Source organism: Erythrolamprus reginae, chromosome 6, assembly GCF_031021105.1.
Source record: "Erythrolamprus reginae isolate rEryReg1 chromosome 6, rEryReg1.hap1, whole genome shotgun sequence".
In the NCBI taxonomy this organism is placed as follows: Eukaryota; Metazoa; Chordata; class Lepidosauria; order Squamata; family Dipsadidae; genus Erythrolamprus; species Erythrolamprus reginae.
Window position 1 is genome coordinate 30,864,005 of NC_091955.1, and position 18,740 is coordinate 30,882,744.

An 18,740-nucleotide genomic window follows, 5' to 3' on the forward strand; every position below is an offset into this window, starting at 1 on the left:
TAGCTTGCAAGCTCCTTCATTGTTATTTTCTGTGAATAAGGGTTTTTTTAAGCCCTAACCTAAGGATAAAATAATGTGCTGAAGCTGACCAGACTAAGGACGCCAGACAGATAAATGTCTGGTAGGCAAATTGTTTCCCCTATTTTCCTCCCCAAAACTAAAGTGTGTCTTATAATTTGGTGCGTCTTATACTCCGAAAATACGGTAAATAATCACAATTGTAAGGCAATCATTACATGAAAAATTATGTTTAAACTTGTTCCAATCACTAACATAAAATCTGTTTTATTTATAGATGCAGCAAACTGGATGGAAGCATTCTTGGATGTGCCATAACAACAAAACATTATTTAGTTAGCAATTGTAAATCTGAACATTATCAGTACAATAAATTCATTGTTTTATTTTGTCAACATTCACATCACTTCATATTTGCATTAGCCATTAATAAATTATTTGTATTCAAAATTTAGTTAAAGGGGCTCAATGTAATATTTGACCCTTGAACTTTTTTGAATAGGATAATACTCCAGTCCTATTTATGGAACCATCTGGGCCTATGCTAATTCCTTCCTTTCATTATAATAACAATTTGTTTTTAAACTTTGTTTTCCTGTAATACAACAATTTCTAAACCAGAGAAAAAACAGTTTTCTTTTTCCACAATGCTTAGTTATTAAGTAGGCTTCATGTGATGCTTGGCAAATATTCTTGGTAATATGATGATGTATAATAGCTAATGAATCATTACTAGGCAATTCTATTTTACACTTTCATGGATCCCAAGGGGCTAATAACTTTCAATCCCAAGGGGCTGATAAAATAGAAACTGCCTTTGAAAAAGGCTTGGGTTTGGAAAGGGGCATGGCCAAGTGCCACAATGACACAGAGTTCCCCATGCTCCACTGGGGAACCCCGAATTTCTGTCACCTGGGGGGGGTCCTGGTTCCAAAGGAACCATGCCAGAACCGCCTTAGAGAGGCAGGGAGGAAGGGGACACTGTCAGTGAGCTGTTGGGGGCGGCATACACCACATAAATTTGACTCAGAGTCCTTGACCGATGACAGAGAAAACCAGCTCAAGGCAAACAGCTGATCTAGCTGCGGTGGCCACGAAATGGAAAGATTGATAGTTTGCTGGTGGTGAGAGACATCTGGGATGACTATACAAAGAATTGTGCAGGAGAAACTGAGAAGGAGTTGAAGAAATAGGAGCTGGTGAGTGATTTGGCCGATTAATGATCAGTAAAGTGCTTTCTGAGGGCAAGGAAGAGACCGGAAATGAAGCAGCAGCAGCTAAATTAGCTATTGGAGTTGGGAGAATTAACAAAGTACAGTAACTAAAGCCTAAAGATGGTGAATGGTTGTTTTTAAAAGACTCGTTGGAGATAAAAACTGAGGAGTATTTTTAGAGACTTACTGTTAAAAAAAAGTCAGAAAAGGCAAAAGCAGAAGTGTAAGTAGATCGGAGAATCTAAGGCTGCAGAAAAGATTCTTAGTAGCAGCTGGATGATTAAATGAATGACCTGTGAGTTTGTGGTGAAAGGCTTTGATAGAGACAGATTTTTTTTTTGAGCTGAATTTCAATTTCTAAGAGAGGAGAACAGCGACTTTACAAATATGGAGAACACTTTGGCAGAAATGAGAAATGAGGATTGAAACTAAAAAAAATAAATCAGGAAGGAGATTCAAAGAGAACAAAAAATGGAAGAAAAAATGGAAGAAGAAATTGTAAAAGAAAGAATGATTAATGAAAATATAGAGACATTCAAGAAAATATGACTGGAAGTGAAAAGAAAATTAATGATCCTGATAATGAGTATTTTGAACAACATTTTGATTATATGCATGATTTTTATTTTGAAAGTGAATTGTATTCATGCAATATAGCAGTAAGAAAAAAGAGAAAGAGAACACAGAGGGGTGGACTAGTAGTGATGATGATTGACAATAAAAAATAATATACTTAAGAAGGGAAAAAGAAGTTGGGGGGAAGATTAGGCATTGAAGGGTGAAGAACAGATAGAAGGATAGAAAAAAGAGAAAGAAAAAGAGAACAGAAGGGGAAAATTAAAGACATGGAGATCGAGATCGAGAAAATATAAATATAAAAAGAAAGTTGAGAAATTAAAAGGGATGGATCAAGGTGACTAGAATATTATTAAGCTTTATTTTTGTTTTAATTGCTTGTTTGCTTGTTTGCTTGTTTGCTTGTTTGCTTGTTTGCTTATTTATTTATTTATTTATTTATTTATTTATTATATCCTGCCCCTCTCTTAGGATTAGCATTAAGCTTTGCTTTAATTTTTATTTTTTTAAATATTATTTACTGCTAATAGGAATAATTTTAATGCTTTTTTTTGCAGTTTTATATTTTTAATTAATTAATTGGATTCAAGATATTATATATTGTTTATTATATGTTGTGAGCCACCCCAAGTCCTCGGCACAGAAATCCAGTTAATAATTGTTAAAAATAATTGAAGAGGATCAATATGGATTCGTGAAGGGAAGGAAAATAAGTGAACCAATTAGAAATGTAATATGTGTGATGCACCATGCTACCGTTACTAAAAGGAAATTAGGAATTTTGAAATTAGATGTTTATAAAGCTTTTGATAAAGTTAACTATAGCTATTTATATAAACTATGTAAGGAATTAAATTAAATAAGGAATTAAATATGGGGGATATATTTTGTGAAATTATAAAAGAGATTTATAAAGGGAACGAAGCGTATATAACGGTGAATGGACAAAGAATGCAGAAAATTAAAATACTAAATGGAATCAAGCAGGGATGTCCTTTATCTCCAATGTTATTTGTTATGACCTTTAAAGCCCTTCATGGCATAGGACCAGAATATCTCCGAGACCGCCTTCTGCCGCACGAATCCCAGCGACCGATTAGGTCCCACAGAGTGGGCCTTCTCCAGGTCGCGTCAACTAAACAATGTCAGTTGGCGGGACCCAGGGGAAGAGCCTTCTCTGTGGCGGCCCCGAATCTCTGGAACCAGCTCCCCCCAGAGATTAGAACTGCCCCTACCCTCCTCGCCTTTCGCAAAATCCTTAAAACCCACCTTTGTCATCAGGCATGGGGGAATTGAGATATCTCCCCCGGGCCTATACAATTTATGTATGGTATGCTTGTGTGTATGCCTGTTTAATAATGGGGTTTTTAAATATTTTATATTGTAAATAATTAGATTTGTTATAAACTGTTTTTATTGTGTTGTGAGCCGCCCCAAGTCTATTGAAAAGGGCGGCATACAAATCTAATAAATAATAATAGTAATAGCAATAGAGATGTTAGCTAATAAGATAAGACAAGATAACACTTGGGCAGGATACAAAATAGGGGAAATAGAAATGAAATTAAACCTATTTGCAGACGATGCAATTAGACGACCCAAACCCCAATGGAGATGATTAAAGATATAAGATATAAGAAATATTCTACAAAAGTTTAAACAGGAATCAGGATTGTCGGTCAATATGGAAAAATTAGACATTATGTGTTTAAATACAGATCCGAGAGAGCAGATAGAAATCAGGAAAGAATCAGGGTTGAAATTAGGACTAAAGAAAATTAAATATCTGGGAATTTGGTTATTGAGAAATCCAGCGAAAATTGAGGAGGCGAATTATAGATTAATATGGAGGAAAATGTTGAAACAGATGAAGAGCTGGAAAGATTAAAAAAATCTAGTCAAAAACAATGTTAGTTTATATACATTATAGCATTTCTGGGGTAAGGAAAAAAGGTTTTAATTCTTATCTTGAAGTATTTCCCCTTTGCAATGTAAACAAAAACTACTTATTTCCAGTTTTTTTCTTTTACGTAGCCAGCTATACCATTTATCCCAAACTTTATAGAAGACTGTGTTTTCTCTATCTTTAATATGCATAGTCAACCTATTCATTTCAGCCAATTCCATTATTTTGTTTATGAAAGTTAGTAGGTGTAAATTCCTTTTTCCAATTTTGAGCATATCATTTAATTTTCATTTAATGACAAAATGAGATTCTTTAAGAAGGCCTTGGTCTTTAGAGACTGGTTTTAATTAAGCCCCAGGAATGAAGTTCTGATATATTGCCTCATAGTGACAGTTTGTATGACTTGTAAGATGATGGCAGTGGTGATGTCAGAACTGTTCTAGAAGGGATGAATGGAGAACAGTGAGAATCTATGACAATGTATTTCCAGCAGGGTCATCCAAGGCATGAAATTTATCTCAGTTGCCCAACTATGCTGGCTCTGTTAAAAAGTGCTATTGCTAACATGTTGTAAGCCGCCCTGTGTCTAAGGAGAAGGGTGGCATAAAAATAGAATAAATAAATAAATAAAATTATCCAGCTAAAAGGGCAAGCACTTATAGCATAAAGAGGTGATACTAAAAAAGATACTAAAGCTGTGTGATAATTTTAATGATAACATTAAAGTCATCATTTCATACCATGTAGAAGAAAGCAATCATAACTCACTAAGATGGAGGGGCAAAATAGGTAGACTCAATTACAGCAGTGATACTTGATTTGTTGGAAACCTGAAGGCCAGATTAGGGACTGATCATCCTGGTCTATATATGATAACTAAAAGTTAATACTATTTTGCTAGTCCATAATCAATGAATCAAATCTGTCAAACAAGATAGATAGATGATAGCTAGATAGATAGATAAATAGATAGATAGATAGATAGATAGATAGATAGATAGATAGATAGATATTGATAAACTGCATAAACATGATTATAACTGACTTAGTCCAAGCACTTTTATTTTCAATTAAACAATCCAACAGTTACTATAATTCTTTCTTTCCACATTTCCATGTAATCTGTGCAATCAAAAATTCAGCACCTGAATTTCAACACCTAAAAACTCACTGGGTACACAGTTAAACATTGTTGTTTATCAACTGCTAAAGATTCCCATACCACAATGTATGTTTACCAAAGGTGTGTGAGTAGTGGTTTCAATATGACTTTAGTGTTGATCTTAACACTAACACTCTTGCATAACATAAATTAGAGCCATAAATTCTACTTCACAGAAATGCAATTTAACACTATTATATACTAACAAGACAATTCAGTTAAACAATTTATTATGGCATTTTGTCATCTGAAATATTTGCTTATAATAATATGATTAATTTGCAAAAATAATATGCAATAATATACATTCACGGTTATCTAAAAGTACGGTTGCTCACAACACAGCCTTCCTGTACCATAAAAATTCAGAATTTTGACTCTTACAATGGCCAACTAAAAGCCTTGATATGTTTGTAAGAACATAATGGAGATATAGACCTATTGCCACCATTACATTACATTACAACTGATTGAAGGGATGTTGTCCCTAATACAGAGGTAACATTAAGTCTTAAGAACAAGTAGTCTTGATAGACCCAAAATTACTTTATATATTTCCTTTGAATTGATTAATATATTCACACTGTGCATAGATTTTTGTATTATACTAGTGTTTTCATGTTTATCAAAAATAAATCTTAAAATAAATGGAAAATAATCCTAAACATCTGTAGAGTAACAAATTGAAATGTTCTATTGTGATAATTCTATTGGGATCAAATATTATACGTTATTAAATAGATAATGTATAATAATAGATAATGCATATATTAAGTACATTAAGTCAAAAAAATCAAATTATAATTACTAACCAATCAATATATTTTATAAAACGATAAAGGGAAAGATAGTATGAAAATTCTAGGCAAAGAATAAAGAAAGAGTTTTAAAAAATTAATATTAAATCTAGGGCTTCAGAGCCATGTGCCAAATTGGCTACAAGTAAAATAGGAAGGCGGGAATAAAGTGAATTAAAGAGAAAGAGAAAGAATTTTTAGGGACTGAATTCATGACAAAACAATATTCAGCATCAACATCAAAATCACAAAACCTAACCATTCCTAACCATTCCTAACCATTTAAAAATGTGTAACTTTGCAAGCAATCAAAACTTTTCCTAGGCAAAGCTCAAAAATTTCCAACTGCTGTAAAACTTCAGTTAGCCCAACTGTGTATTAACACTTGTCTAGGGGTCACATATGTATTTTTAAAAATTCATATTCATGGTAAGCACAGCTTACCCCGAGTCTACGGAGAGGGGCGGCATACAAATAGATAGATAGATAGATAGATAGATAGATAGATAGATGGATGGATGGATGGATGGATGGATGGATGGATGGATGGATGGATGGATGGATGGATGGATAGATAGATAAACAAACTATTGTTTTTATTAAATATCTGTATTAGAATAGAAATATGTCCTGATTATGAAAATCTTTTATATGAAAGAGACCTATATTTCTTGGGCTTAATCAATAAAGTAAAGTTTAGACACAGAATGGTAATTTAGAAATAAGACTCACTGTATTGGTTGTGAGTTAGGAAAAAACTATTCTGTTATCTGCCTACATGTTACCTAAAATTCATCCCACTTGGAATATTTGGATACTGTTTATTAAATTTTCATTAGAACCTCCATTAAATTAAGTTCCAATGTCCTTGCTTTTTTCTACTTCCAGAAACACTTTAAGATGAGTTGGCAAAGAGAAAGCACCCCTTATTCAAATAACACCCCTTTTCACAAAATAATAAGATGATTCAAAGTTAAACAAGCACACACCTTTAAATATTCCCAATTCTAGCTCAAAGTATTTTTTTTTACTGAAACCTATACCAACACTACTTACGCACAACTAAAAAACTAATAAAGTACTCCACCCTCTCAAATATGTTTTCATTCCACATTACAGAATGAAAATTTTCTCCTGATATCTCAGACCTAGAAAGTTATGTAAACTATTTTCTTCTGCTTTCATAAGTGCATAATTGCATTTGATAAAATACCTGACACATCTCCAGTAATTGCTCCAAAGAAATTTGATGATAAATTTACCAGAAACAGATTGCACACCAGTCAACCTTTCAAAGAAGAAATGTCTTAATCCAAGATGCCAAATAACTGAGGCATGAATGGAGGAGAAATCACATGACCACTCACTTGACAATATATAATATGAATCATATGCAAAAACATGATATTTCCAGAACACACTCAAATATGACATTACTATCTTGCAGATATAATACATGAGCAAAAAAAGGAGATGGGCTAGTGCTGGATATCACACTGTACACTTGTTTTGAACTGGTATTTCCAGTTTCTAATATATATATATATATATAGCAGCTAATCTGACTATCTATATGCATGGCTTTATGTGGATTACCAGATGACATCAGACATAAGATGTCCAAATTATACAGCTCTAAATGAGTTATATTTATTTATTTATTTATTTATTTATTTATTTATTTATTTATTTATTTATTTATTTATTTAAAAAATTTATATGGTTGGTCAACTCACACACAGTGACTCTGGATGGCTTACAGAAATAAAACCCAATACAAAAGCCAATAAATTCCCACCCCTCCTGGCCCAACAATTAAACCAATTAACAGCAAGTAATTTTTATAACATGAAGGAATTGTAGAAGATTGAAGACTGACCTCTTCTAACTGACAGGCTTTGATGACACTCTTATATCGGTATTCATCATAAGAAACACCAAATATTATGTTTTCTTTAATTGTTCCAGGCATGATCCATGACACTTGAGGGCAAAAGGAAATTCTTCCACTGTGTTTGATTTTTCCTTCTAAAGGTTCCAACTCTCCCATGATCAGCATTAGAAGAGAAGTCTATTATTGAGAAATGTTTAAATGTCTACTTAATTCTAGCAGAACTCAAAATGTTATTAAACAGTTATTAAAAACTCAACAAACAGTTATTAAAAACTCAAGAAAAACAGTCTATTTTAATTGGAAATAATAATCTACTAGCAGTCAGCATATATCATCAATTGAGAATATATGTCAAAAGCAAATGCAAGCACCAAAATTTAAAAAAAATGTAAACAATTTTATGTGTTATTTGAGGACACAGAATATGATTTCCTTAGTTCTTTGCAGAATTTACTCCTTTTGACATTCTTAGCATGTAGATAAATATGAGGTCAGTCCTAGTATGAAAAACTATTAAGAGTTTTAAAAAACCATGTTTTAACATGAATTAACATGTTTATATTTTAGCAATCAGGCTTTTTTTTTTTTTACCTTGCCTGCTCCAGTAGATCCAGCAACAGCAAGCAGTTCTCCTTTTTCAATCTTGAAGTTGATGTCTTTAAGGACAGGAGTAAAATGAAGAGTTAAATTAGTGAAGAAGAGACCACCATTTGTTGATGATATCTTATTATTACCGTTCTCCTGTTTTGTTTTTGTAAACATCTCTCCACTTTCCTGAAAGAAACGAAAGAAAGAAAGATGTTCCTTCAAATTGTAAAATACCAAAGAGTAATGTAGGCTAGTTTGGTAATGCCTGACTTTACATTTCGGACATTTGTCATACATAATGTTCCCACCTCCTATTTTTATCACAATAACAATATTATTATTATTGGTGGTGGTTTGGCTGAGAGACAGTATTGCCCTCTGCAATTCTAGAATTTTTCATAGATATATCAATCCTTTGTCCATTTCTTTATCCCATTAAAATTATTTCATTTGTTGTTGTTATTTTCAAAATATCTGGCATATCTGAATTAGTTGTTAGCTTACCCTGAGACTGTACCATATGTTTGTTTATATATATATATTTTTAAAATGCTGTAAGTTCAAGTATCTTTTGATCTAGTATAGAATCCTCCTCTCTTTATAAACACACTACAGGCAATTAAGCAATTTTGCAGCACACTTTTTAATTATGATTAAGGTTGATTAAATTTCTCTTTCTAGCATGATCCAGAATGATTATTTGATATAGATAAAAGGTGTCAAACTTTGGCGTCATGTCACGTGATGTATTGTGATGCTTTTCCACTTGGCCGAGCTGGGGTTGGCGTGGAATGCACATGGGTTGCTAGTTTGACACCCATGTTGTAGATTGTGAATTAAAACAAATTTTATTAATCTTTTCCATAAATAAATTGCAATTATTTATTAACTTTTTATCTCGCCTTTATTATGTTATAAGTAACTCAAGGCAGCAAAGATATCTAATACTCCTTCCCCCTATTTTCCCCACAATAATGGGGTGAGAGAGGCAGAGGCTAGCCCAAAGGTACCAAGACTTTTAGGCTTTCATATTTAAAACAGAACTAGAATTCACGGCCTAGATTCTAAGCCAGTACCTTAACCACTAAATCAAACTGGCTCTTCTTTTGATCAAAATACTGCCTAGATATAATTAATTGGATATATTATTGTAGTCAAAAGTATTAAAAGGAATATAATACAAGACTGAATAATAACAACAATAATAAAAAAATATTACAATGCCGATATATTATAACATCTTAAGTTCTTGGGAAGAACCAGTGCATATGAAGGCCCATACCAGCTAAAGAAGTGATAGCAAAGGATTTACATTGTTAGTTGTCAACAGATAATAATCATCATCATCTTAAACTCTGGCATGGAGATGTTTGTAATATAATAACAATAAATGATACTTATTAGCATTGTTAGAATGCAAACTAGTTTCCTTTAGTAATAATGAACTAGTTGAAGTAGCTCCAATGACTGATACATTTTTATACCATTGCCAAAGTCATTAAACATTGTCATTCATATTTTAAGGGTGAAAATATTCAGTGAATGCAATCAGCCTTCCTAGAGTGTGGAAAGTTTTCATACAACATTAATCAAATTGTAGTATTACCTCATCCCAAAAAGCTGTTACTTTATCCAGTTCAAGGCCTGTGGTTGTTAAATTATATTCCAGTGTTTTGTATTCTTCTTTTTGCAAAAAGTCCTGTAAATTTAATTGTGAAATTTTAAAAACAAATGTGACATATTGAACTTTGGATATTTTTTATTTCCCGGTTCTCACACCAAATAATGTTAATTAAAAGAGGGAAATGAATAATTATAAATAGCCTAACTACTCCAATGACAATGTATATTGTAATATGATATGGTGGAAAATGTCACTATATAAAATGTTATTGTATCTGGATTCTTATTACTTCTTAAGTCAAAAATATGAACCAGCCAAATTCACTCACTATTAACCCAAACTATGCCATAGTCGCTTCCTATTACAATAGTTGGACCACTAATTTGGTTTGTTTGGAGCTAACCTTGATGCATAAAGGAAAAGGGAGGGGCACATGGTTGAAATCTTTTAATATAATAGTATGAATAAAGTTTGAGAAAACAGCATTTTCAATAATAAGCAAAAACAAATAACTTCAACTGACAGACAGAAAGTTCAAAAGTAATGTTAGAAAGTTTTATCAGAGAAAAAGTAGTGAGGGCTTGGAACCAACATCTAGCAGAGGTAGTAGGTCAATCATCTTGAGTTTAAACATGCTTGAAATAAACACATGGCCATTATCTGACAAAAATGTAAAAAAAAAATTAAAAAAAACTGAAAGGGAAGACTCAATGAAACACTAAATCTTTTTCTGCTGTCAGTTTTCTGTGTTCTATAAAGAAGCTACCATTGGAATGGAAAGAGGCAGCATAGGCAGCAATGTATTTTTTTTTTTCATTTTAACAAATTTGGGTGGCTGCCTATCTTAATGAAATAATTCTGGGAAGTTAACAAAACACCTGCATTTAAAAACCCATATCATAAAGTCATGAAATAATGGAGAATTTAACATCAACCAAATTTCCACACCAAGTGCTCTCAAAACACAGAACAGGCCATTGGTTACCTGTGGGCTTCTGAATATGATTGAAGGTGCTATTTGCCACCTACAACACTCCAGGCCCTAGTTATACAAGACACTGGCAATCATCTACCTATCCAGCCATATACTATAGCCGTGATGGCGAACCTATAACATGCATGCGACAGGTGGCATGCAGAGCTATATCTGAGGGTATATGAGGCATTGCCCTATGTCATCACCTGTGTGCACGTGTTGGCCAGCTGATTTTTGGCCTTGGGGAAGACCGTTTTCATTCTCACCAGATTCAGGAGGCTTCCCTAAATCCTCTGGAGTACAAAAAACAGTCCAATAGGCAAACCAGAAGTTCGTAAAAATGGTCTTTCGGTTTGCCCATTGGGCCCTTTTTCACACTTTGTATTGAGGGTCCTTTTTCACACTTTGGATTGAGGGTAAAAGATGACATGCATGGGGATGCGTGCATGCACAGTGTGGCATGTGGGAATGGCTGCATGCTGTAACACACATGTGCAAGTGCATGCGCAGTCCCGTTTTTGGCACACAAGAAGAAAAATGTTCACCATCACTATACTATAGCATCAACTCTCTCCAAATCCAGTACTGGCAATTAATAAAGCCTAAGATCTGGGCTTTTTCCATCACTGCCCACATCCTCTCCTGATGGAATTTCTGCCTGCTAAGTTAAAACTGATTTTCCAAATAGCATTTAATAAGTCAGTAAAATAATACCCTAACATATTTTGTATGATAGATTGGCAAGATAAGACACCACAAAAGAATAAACGAATTAGATTTAGATACTATACCTGTATCTTGTTTATTGTTCCAAGAGAATCATACCATGTCTGCACTGCCCAAGGGAACTGTCTAGTGACTGTCATTCGAAGAACAATGCAGTATGATATAGTAGTAAATATTTTTCTAAGAATAATTCCATGGCTCAGTGCATATGGAAGGACAGCCAAAAATACCACAAAAAAACCAGAGAAGAAGAAAGCTGAACTATTGAAGTATCTCACATAAGCAGCTTTTCGAGTCAGCTTCAGTTCACTTCTGTAAAATGATAGGCAAAAACTGAAAATCCAATACAAAAAATGAAATTCTGCATATAGAATGGCATAATTCTAAAATATGAAGCAATTATAAATGCAAATAAGAAAGTTTGGAATGTGTATTTCAACCTGTGTTGAAAATGCAGCTGCCAATCCTTCACCAAATTATATTTTACTTAATGTGCATCTCACCCTCCCTCTGGCAACTTAGGTATTCTCAATACCTAAGTTGTCCCTTTTTATTTATAACAATTAAACTGAGTAATAGAAAGTGACAAAAAGATTGTCTAGTAAGCTTTAGGGCTTGAATCAATATTTTAACTTTGAAATACAGAGTTTACTGCTGCAACAACACTGTACCTTCTAAAGCTAAGTGCAGCTCTATAACTTCAAATTATTCTGAAACAGAGGTGGGCTCCTCCCAGTTTGGACCAGTTTGCCCCAAACCGGTAGCAACCCACTGGTGGTCCGTGCACACCGCTATCTCTTTATTTTATTTTTTAAAATATTTCCCTTTGAGCATACATAGAAACCAAGTTTTCAGCATTGTGCATGTGATCGCCATCTTGTTTTTGATTTTAAAATTTTATTTTATTTTATTAATTTTTTAAAAAATATTTTTTCTTCTGAGCATGTGCAGAAGCTGAGTTTCTGACACTGTGCATGTGGTCACCATCTTGTTTTTGGCTTTTTTTTAAATTTATTTTTTCCTGATTTTTTGGAATTGTGCAAGAGGCGTGCCCACACACAGGGCAGGAGGAAGTGAACTGGCAGCAAGGTAAGTTAGAACCCACTCCTGTCCTGAAACCAGCATTTAGACATAGTTAGCAAGTTATGACATATTGTATTTGCTACTGCATTTGTTTTGTGGTCAAAATGCTAGGGATTTCAGAAAATTATATGTCAAAGAATCTACGGCTAGGGCCAGAATAATTATTTTCTCAGCGTAAGTAAGGGTATGTCTGTGCTAAGGAAGAGTGATTCACTATAAAAGAAAGAAGAACAATAAAAAGCAACTTCCCTTTTTTTTGTATTAAAATTTATTTCACTTTATCTCCAAAATGGCTTTTAAAAGATTCTAGACCTAAAGTTTTCAAACTAAATAATGCCAAATGAAAAAATTAAAGCATTTTGAGAAATTATCTCCTTGTATTACTTCTAGAAAGAGGGGTCTTGAAATACACATTAATGTAATATTATTGTTATTTTAAATAGCAATAGCTAGTATTAAATAAAAAGTCAATGGAGACACTTCATCAGTGAATCAGTATAAGTATAAAATCATGGACAATTTTAAAAAAGTAAATGAAAAAGTTAAATATAATACAAATTTGAAACAAGAGACTGGTATTTTAATGAATGGAAATCAGAAATAGATATTACTTTTTCTTTAAAAAACAATTTAATACTGATAATTTATAAATCTATTAAAATGTTTTTGATCAATTAGGGCCTCACTGCCAACACTTTTCTATTCCCTATTCTGAGCTCATTTTATTCCTTTCATTCTTAAATATAGTATTTAAATATCACACTTTCAAAGTATTCAGGATCTTCAAATTAGATTGAATTTCTTTTACCTTAGAAGATTTATATAACCTGGTTGTAATTTTAGAATTCTTTCTACTTTGTAAAGAAGTAGAGTCCCTAATAAATTTTAACTGCAGTTATTATTCATAATTGGTACACTGTGTACCAGTTACTAAGTCTCCAAGTTTTCTTTTTGAAAAAACAAAATATAACGGCACACCCAATTCCACAATAAGTTCTGCAAAACCAATAATAAATTATTTATTAAGGAAAACATAAATTAACCATACAATATTTATGGAAATGATTTATATAATTCTAAATAGCAAATAATATAATCCCAGATACAAAGTCTGAAACAAATGCCTATTCACAAATATAGACTTTTATTATTTTAGCACAGGGTTAGAATTACATAGGAATGTGAAAAAATGATTATTTTCTGCTTCATTGACATTTGGTATCCTTTTAAAAATAAAAATTCTGCCAAATGTTATAGTTTAGAAAAACACTATATGTGTTCCCTCGAGTAGTGGCCCTCAACCATTGGGGCACCAGGAACCAGTTCTATGGAGAGAAGTTTTCCAGTGGACCGGAGGAGGCTTAGTTTTGCATGCTTCCTGTATGACATGAATGGGGTTTCACTTGTTTGCAGGGCCCAGTTTCTGGTATGCCACAGACCAGTGCTAGTCCATGGACTAGGGACTTGAGATCCCTGCCTTCGAGTTCCATTTAATTTAATCCTATGTAGCTTCTGCTCTGGCAATCTCACACTACTAACCAGAGCATACAAAACTTTCACCAGACCAATCCTTGAATACAGCTCATCTATCTGGAACCCACACAGCATTTTGGACATAAACACTCTAGAAAATGTCCAGATACTTTACCAGAAGACCCCTTCACTCCTCCACTCGCAACCGAATATCCTACAAAACTAGACTTACAATCCTGGATTTAGAAAGCTTAGAACTACATCATCTTAAACATGACCCAAGCATAGCCCATAAAATCATATTTTTCCTGTCAATGACTACTTAAGCTTCAACCACAACAACACATGAGCACACAACATATACAAACTTAAAGTAAATTGCTCTAAACTCGACTGCAGGAAATATGACTTCAGTAACTGATGCATGAAGCTCACTATCAGACTCTGTAGTATCATCAGCTAACCCCTAAAACTTTACCCTTAGATTATCCACTGTTGACCTCTCCCAATTCCTAAGAGGTCAGTAAGTGGCGTGCATAAGTGCACTAGAGTGCCTTCCATCCTCTGTCCTAATGTTTCTCTTTTACGTGACAAAACAAATAAATAAAAAAATTAAAAATAAAAATAAACCCCAGGCCGTGGGCCATTGCTTATTCAAAACAGGACTGCACAAAAGGCAGCAGGTGCGCATAAGTACATGTGCAGCTCGACTTGCAGTCCAGCTATGTGGCATGTACATGTGCTGCTTGCACTTGCTGCTTGGGAACATGTATGTGCTCCAACCAACTATGCACTTCCCCACTCCCCCATTCCAGCTGGGCCTCCAAGCTGCAAAAGCTGGGGATGCTAATATACAGTAAATAGATGACTTCTATTCGTTATATGGCTGATTTCCAGATATAAATATGAGAACCGGGTGTGACTCCTGGGTGAAGTGATTATTTAAAAGTTCTTATTCAGATAGCCATCATAACTTAGACAAAGACGGACAGCACATCAGGTAAAAATAATTGTTTGAATCAGCATGACCCAACAGTTTGATTACAACAAGGATAAAATGACAATTATTATCTTACAAACTAAACTTTATCTCGTTGTTGGGTTATGCAACATATTTGCTATGCATGTAAGATGGACAAATATAAATACTTACTGTCGCAGACTTTCAATCATATTTTCCATTGCATCTTCCCAACAATAAGCCTTTACTGATTGTATGTTCTCTATCATTTCTGAAGTAATTACAAGTCTTTCATTTATCTTTCCTGCTCGCTGATCTCTGTAGATAATTATGTTTTGTGTTATACTCATCATACTGAAAATCTGGTAAACATTGAACACAATATACTACTGGTATGAATAAGGTATCTATTCATAAACTAGAATATACAGAAAATTGCACTGATATTTAATTCCAAAAAATTCCAAGTTCCAAAAAATCCTTAAAATGTCTTTTGCTACTGTTCAAATGATTCTCCAATAGTTTTTAAAAGGTACATTGGTATAGGTGTGCCTTTATGTAAAACTCAATGCAAAAATAGAGCTAAAAACGAATAATTTATTTGAGAATAGTAACTTTATGTAAAAAATACTTGTGTGTGTGCGTGTTTTCAGAGTCCATGCAATGTTTTTTCTGAATAACATATAACAATAAACATTTAGAAATACATTGAATTCCAATATAGCAAATTTGCTATATAAATAGCAAATAAGAATAGTAAAGGTATGTTATGTTGTACATAAGGGAAAGTATCTTAAGGGAAAGCATCACTCGTGCTCCTTGCCATTTGGAAGTTGAAAAAGCATGCAAAATATTATGTACGTCCTAAAGCAAGTCTTGCTTAATTTTTTTAAAAGATGGGGAGAAATCATCAATTGTTGTTATTTCTGCTCTGATGGCTTAAGTCTTTTTGCCCCACAAAAGATTAAATATAGTTGTTAGGAGTCAAAGAATTGCCCACTTAACCAAATTTTGTTCTTTATTTCAACCACTTCCAGTTTCTCAAAGCATAGCTTCTGGAATCAAGGCAAAGGAAGACATACTGTATCGTATCATGTCAACACAGGGCAACTTGTTTGACATCATTCCTTTAGTTACAAATTAATTACATATAGCTTGTATGTGCTGCCCATGAAACAGAGTTAATATTCCAGATTTTCTTGGTCAGGCAAAATGCCAGCTGCTGAAGAAACTCTAAAATGCTTCTTCCCTTATGAGTATGGTCATGGCTTGCCCACAACCAGACTTCTGCCTACATTGAAAGTAGTTTTCTGTTTTGGTTTTATTTAAGAACCTTATTACAGCATATATTCAGCAACAGTTTGAAGTTACAGTGATGCTGAACAAAAGGATTAAATCCTGAATGTTATGATCATTGCAGCACTCGTGGCCATGTGATCAAAATTCAGGCACCTTGTAGTCGCTTATATTTACAACTGCTTCAGTACTTCAAGTATCCCTATTCTCCTATCTTCCCCTTTTGGCAGGCTGCATTCTGCAGTTTCTGCTGTCCTCTCTGATTTTCACCATCCTCTTTCCCCCACTGCTGACCAAGAATACCCGCCCTGGAAGTGTGAGGCTTTCTTCCCAAGTTTACAGACAGTGGATCCTCAGGAGACATGGGAGAGATGGTCTGATGTAGCCAGAAATTAATTTGTGAAGGGCCTGAGTGTGGCAGGCCCTCAGCAGCAGTGGGAGCAAGAAGACAGAGAAAGCCAGCTGGGTCAGCAAAGTGCAAGATGGCAGGGGGATCAGAGTGCAGGGTAATGAGGATGACTATAGCTGGGACTACCTGGGGTGGCTGAGCTTCCCAGGGTTGCTGCATCTTTGTGCCGTGCAACAGAACAAGGGTTTTTTGTTGCCCTAGAGTCAAAAGAAGTTGCTTGCCTCCATATAAGGCAGGATGGCCAAAAGGGCAGAAATGGGTGGGGGAGAATAGAGAGAGGCAGTTGGGGAGAATTGCAACAAAAGCAGTCCTTTAGCTTGTAAGAACTAAGACTCAGTGCTTGGAAGGACTAAACTTGGAATGAGTTAGATTATGGTTGGGTCCTCAGTTAATGACTATTGGAATTCAATTAAAGGTGGTAACAGGGATTGTCAGGATTGCCATTGCTTAGTGACTAAAATTCAGGTAAATTTGAGGACTACCACTAGTTGAGAAAACTATCCATATATGCTTTGTCACCTGTATTTCATCATCCTTCGTCCTAGCCAGGCTTGAAAAAGGACGACAAGAATCAAGAATCCAAGCCCACAAAATGCTGATGCCTGCAACATCTCCCAGAGAAGCCCCATCAGCAGCACAACTTGTAAAGGTGCAATCCATACAAAATGAGCCAAGGCCAGACCCTGAAAGATAGAAAAAAATCACGAGAAAAGCACAAGAAAACTATATTTAGAAAGCAACATGAAAGCAGCTTAGAGTGGCATGTTTGTCCAATCCAAACCCCATTGAAATATCTTGGCTGTATATTCAGCAATGTTGAACAACTATTCCATTTCAGATGGTGTTTTTCTATGCAGCTTCCCATCAACCATGTAAGGCAGTGGAATTAGGCTGGCAGATGTTTGATTGGTATGACCTGACTTGTTCAGTATTGTTGACAGAGGAGTCAGTGCAATGACAAACAGTAGTAGTGATAGTGGCCATATCCTTAAAAGATTTCTCTCTTGATATTAACTTCTTCTGTTTATTACTAGCAGTAGTGTCTTACAATGTACCACTGATCTTCGTACAGATCTTCTCAGATTTAATCGGAGTAATGGGACCATAGTCACAATGCTTATTTTGTTCCTAAAAACACCACAAGCTGGAGCAGATAAATCTGTTTTTGTGATTTCAAAATCTGGGAATAAAAACACAGAATTTTATCTAAACCCGACTTAACAACCGGGCACCTAAAAGTGTCTTGGGAGTGTAACTTCAACAACTTTCAGACTGCTGAAATATAAAATTGTATTCCACAATTTTATAAACAGCTGTAGTTTCTTCTGGCAGCAACCTCAGCAGTGAACTACAACATTCTTTACGGTATGGTCTCCTTAGTGAGAAATTACATACATGCTGCTCTTGTTTGTTTTGACCTCAGCCTGAAAAATATTTTATTGACTAACCAAACACTCACTGCCATAAGCATAGTGAGAGGAGGAAGCATAGGGAGAGGAGGAATATATCTTTAAGACTGTTAACTATTCCTTTGTTTCACTTAAGGTTTAAACAATTTAAATATCATTCACAAATAATCAACAAATAATTTTCTGTATTTTCCTACTGCCATTTAATTGTTGCTAGCCAAGAAAACCAATAGCACTAGCACATGTACATTTGTTCTAAAAACTAAATCAACACTAAAATAGGAAAATATATAAAGACAAAAAACACATCCAAAAGAGATAAATGTTATAGATTTAGTATTATATATCCTATTCTCAGTGTTTATTAACATCTTAAGAAGCCACTTCAAATAGCAAGAATAAATAGATAACTTGGATCCAAAAATTCAGGCAAGTGTGATGTTGTTAACATACATAATACCATCCGTTGTTTTTTTCTCTTTTGATTGTTATTTTGTTCTGCTTTTTAGAATTTGCTTAGGACTATTCACTGATACCCCTATCCACAGCAAACAATTTATTTTAATTCCAGTAGTGTTAAGCACATTATAATGGATTGGAACCAATTCCTTCTCTTTCAAAGAAATGT

General features: G+C 34.2%; 1 protein-coding gene across 2 annotated transcripts in view; it reads right to left on the reverse strand.

Moving 5' to 3' along the window:
• The window catches only part of CFTR (CF transmembrane conductance regulator), a 142,817-nt gene that overhangs the window by 77,756 nt on the left and 46,321 nt on the right, over window positions 1-18,740 (reverse strand). For both annotated transcript variants that reach the window (XM_070755458.1, XM_070755459.1), the window contains exons 6-11: window positions 17,223-17,386; window positions 15,191-15,316; window positions 11,547-11,793; window positions 9,762-9,854; window positions 8,159-8,341; window positions 7,553-7,744 (exon numbers count right to left, since the gene is read on the reverse strand). In XM_070755458.1, the coding sequence (XP_070611559.1) occupies window positions 7,553-7,744; window positions 8,159-8,341; window positions 9,762-9,854; window positions 11,547-11,793; window positions 15,191-15,316; window positions 17,223-17,386 (1,005 nt within the window). The remainder of the gene's footprint in view (window positions 1-7,552; window positions 7,745-8,158; window positions 8,342-9,761; window positions 9,855-11,546; window positions 11,794-15,190; window positions 15,317-17,222; window positions 17,387-18,740) is intronic.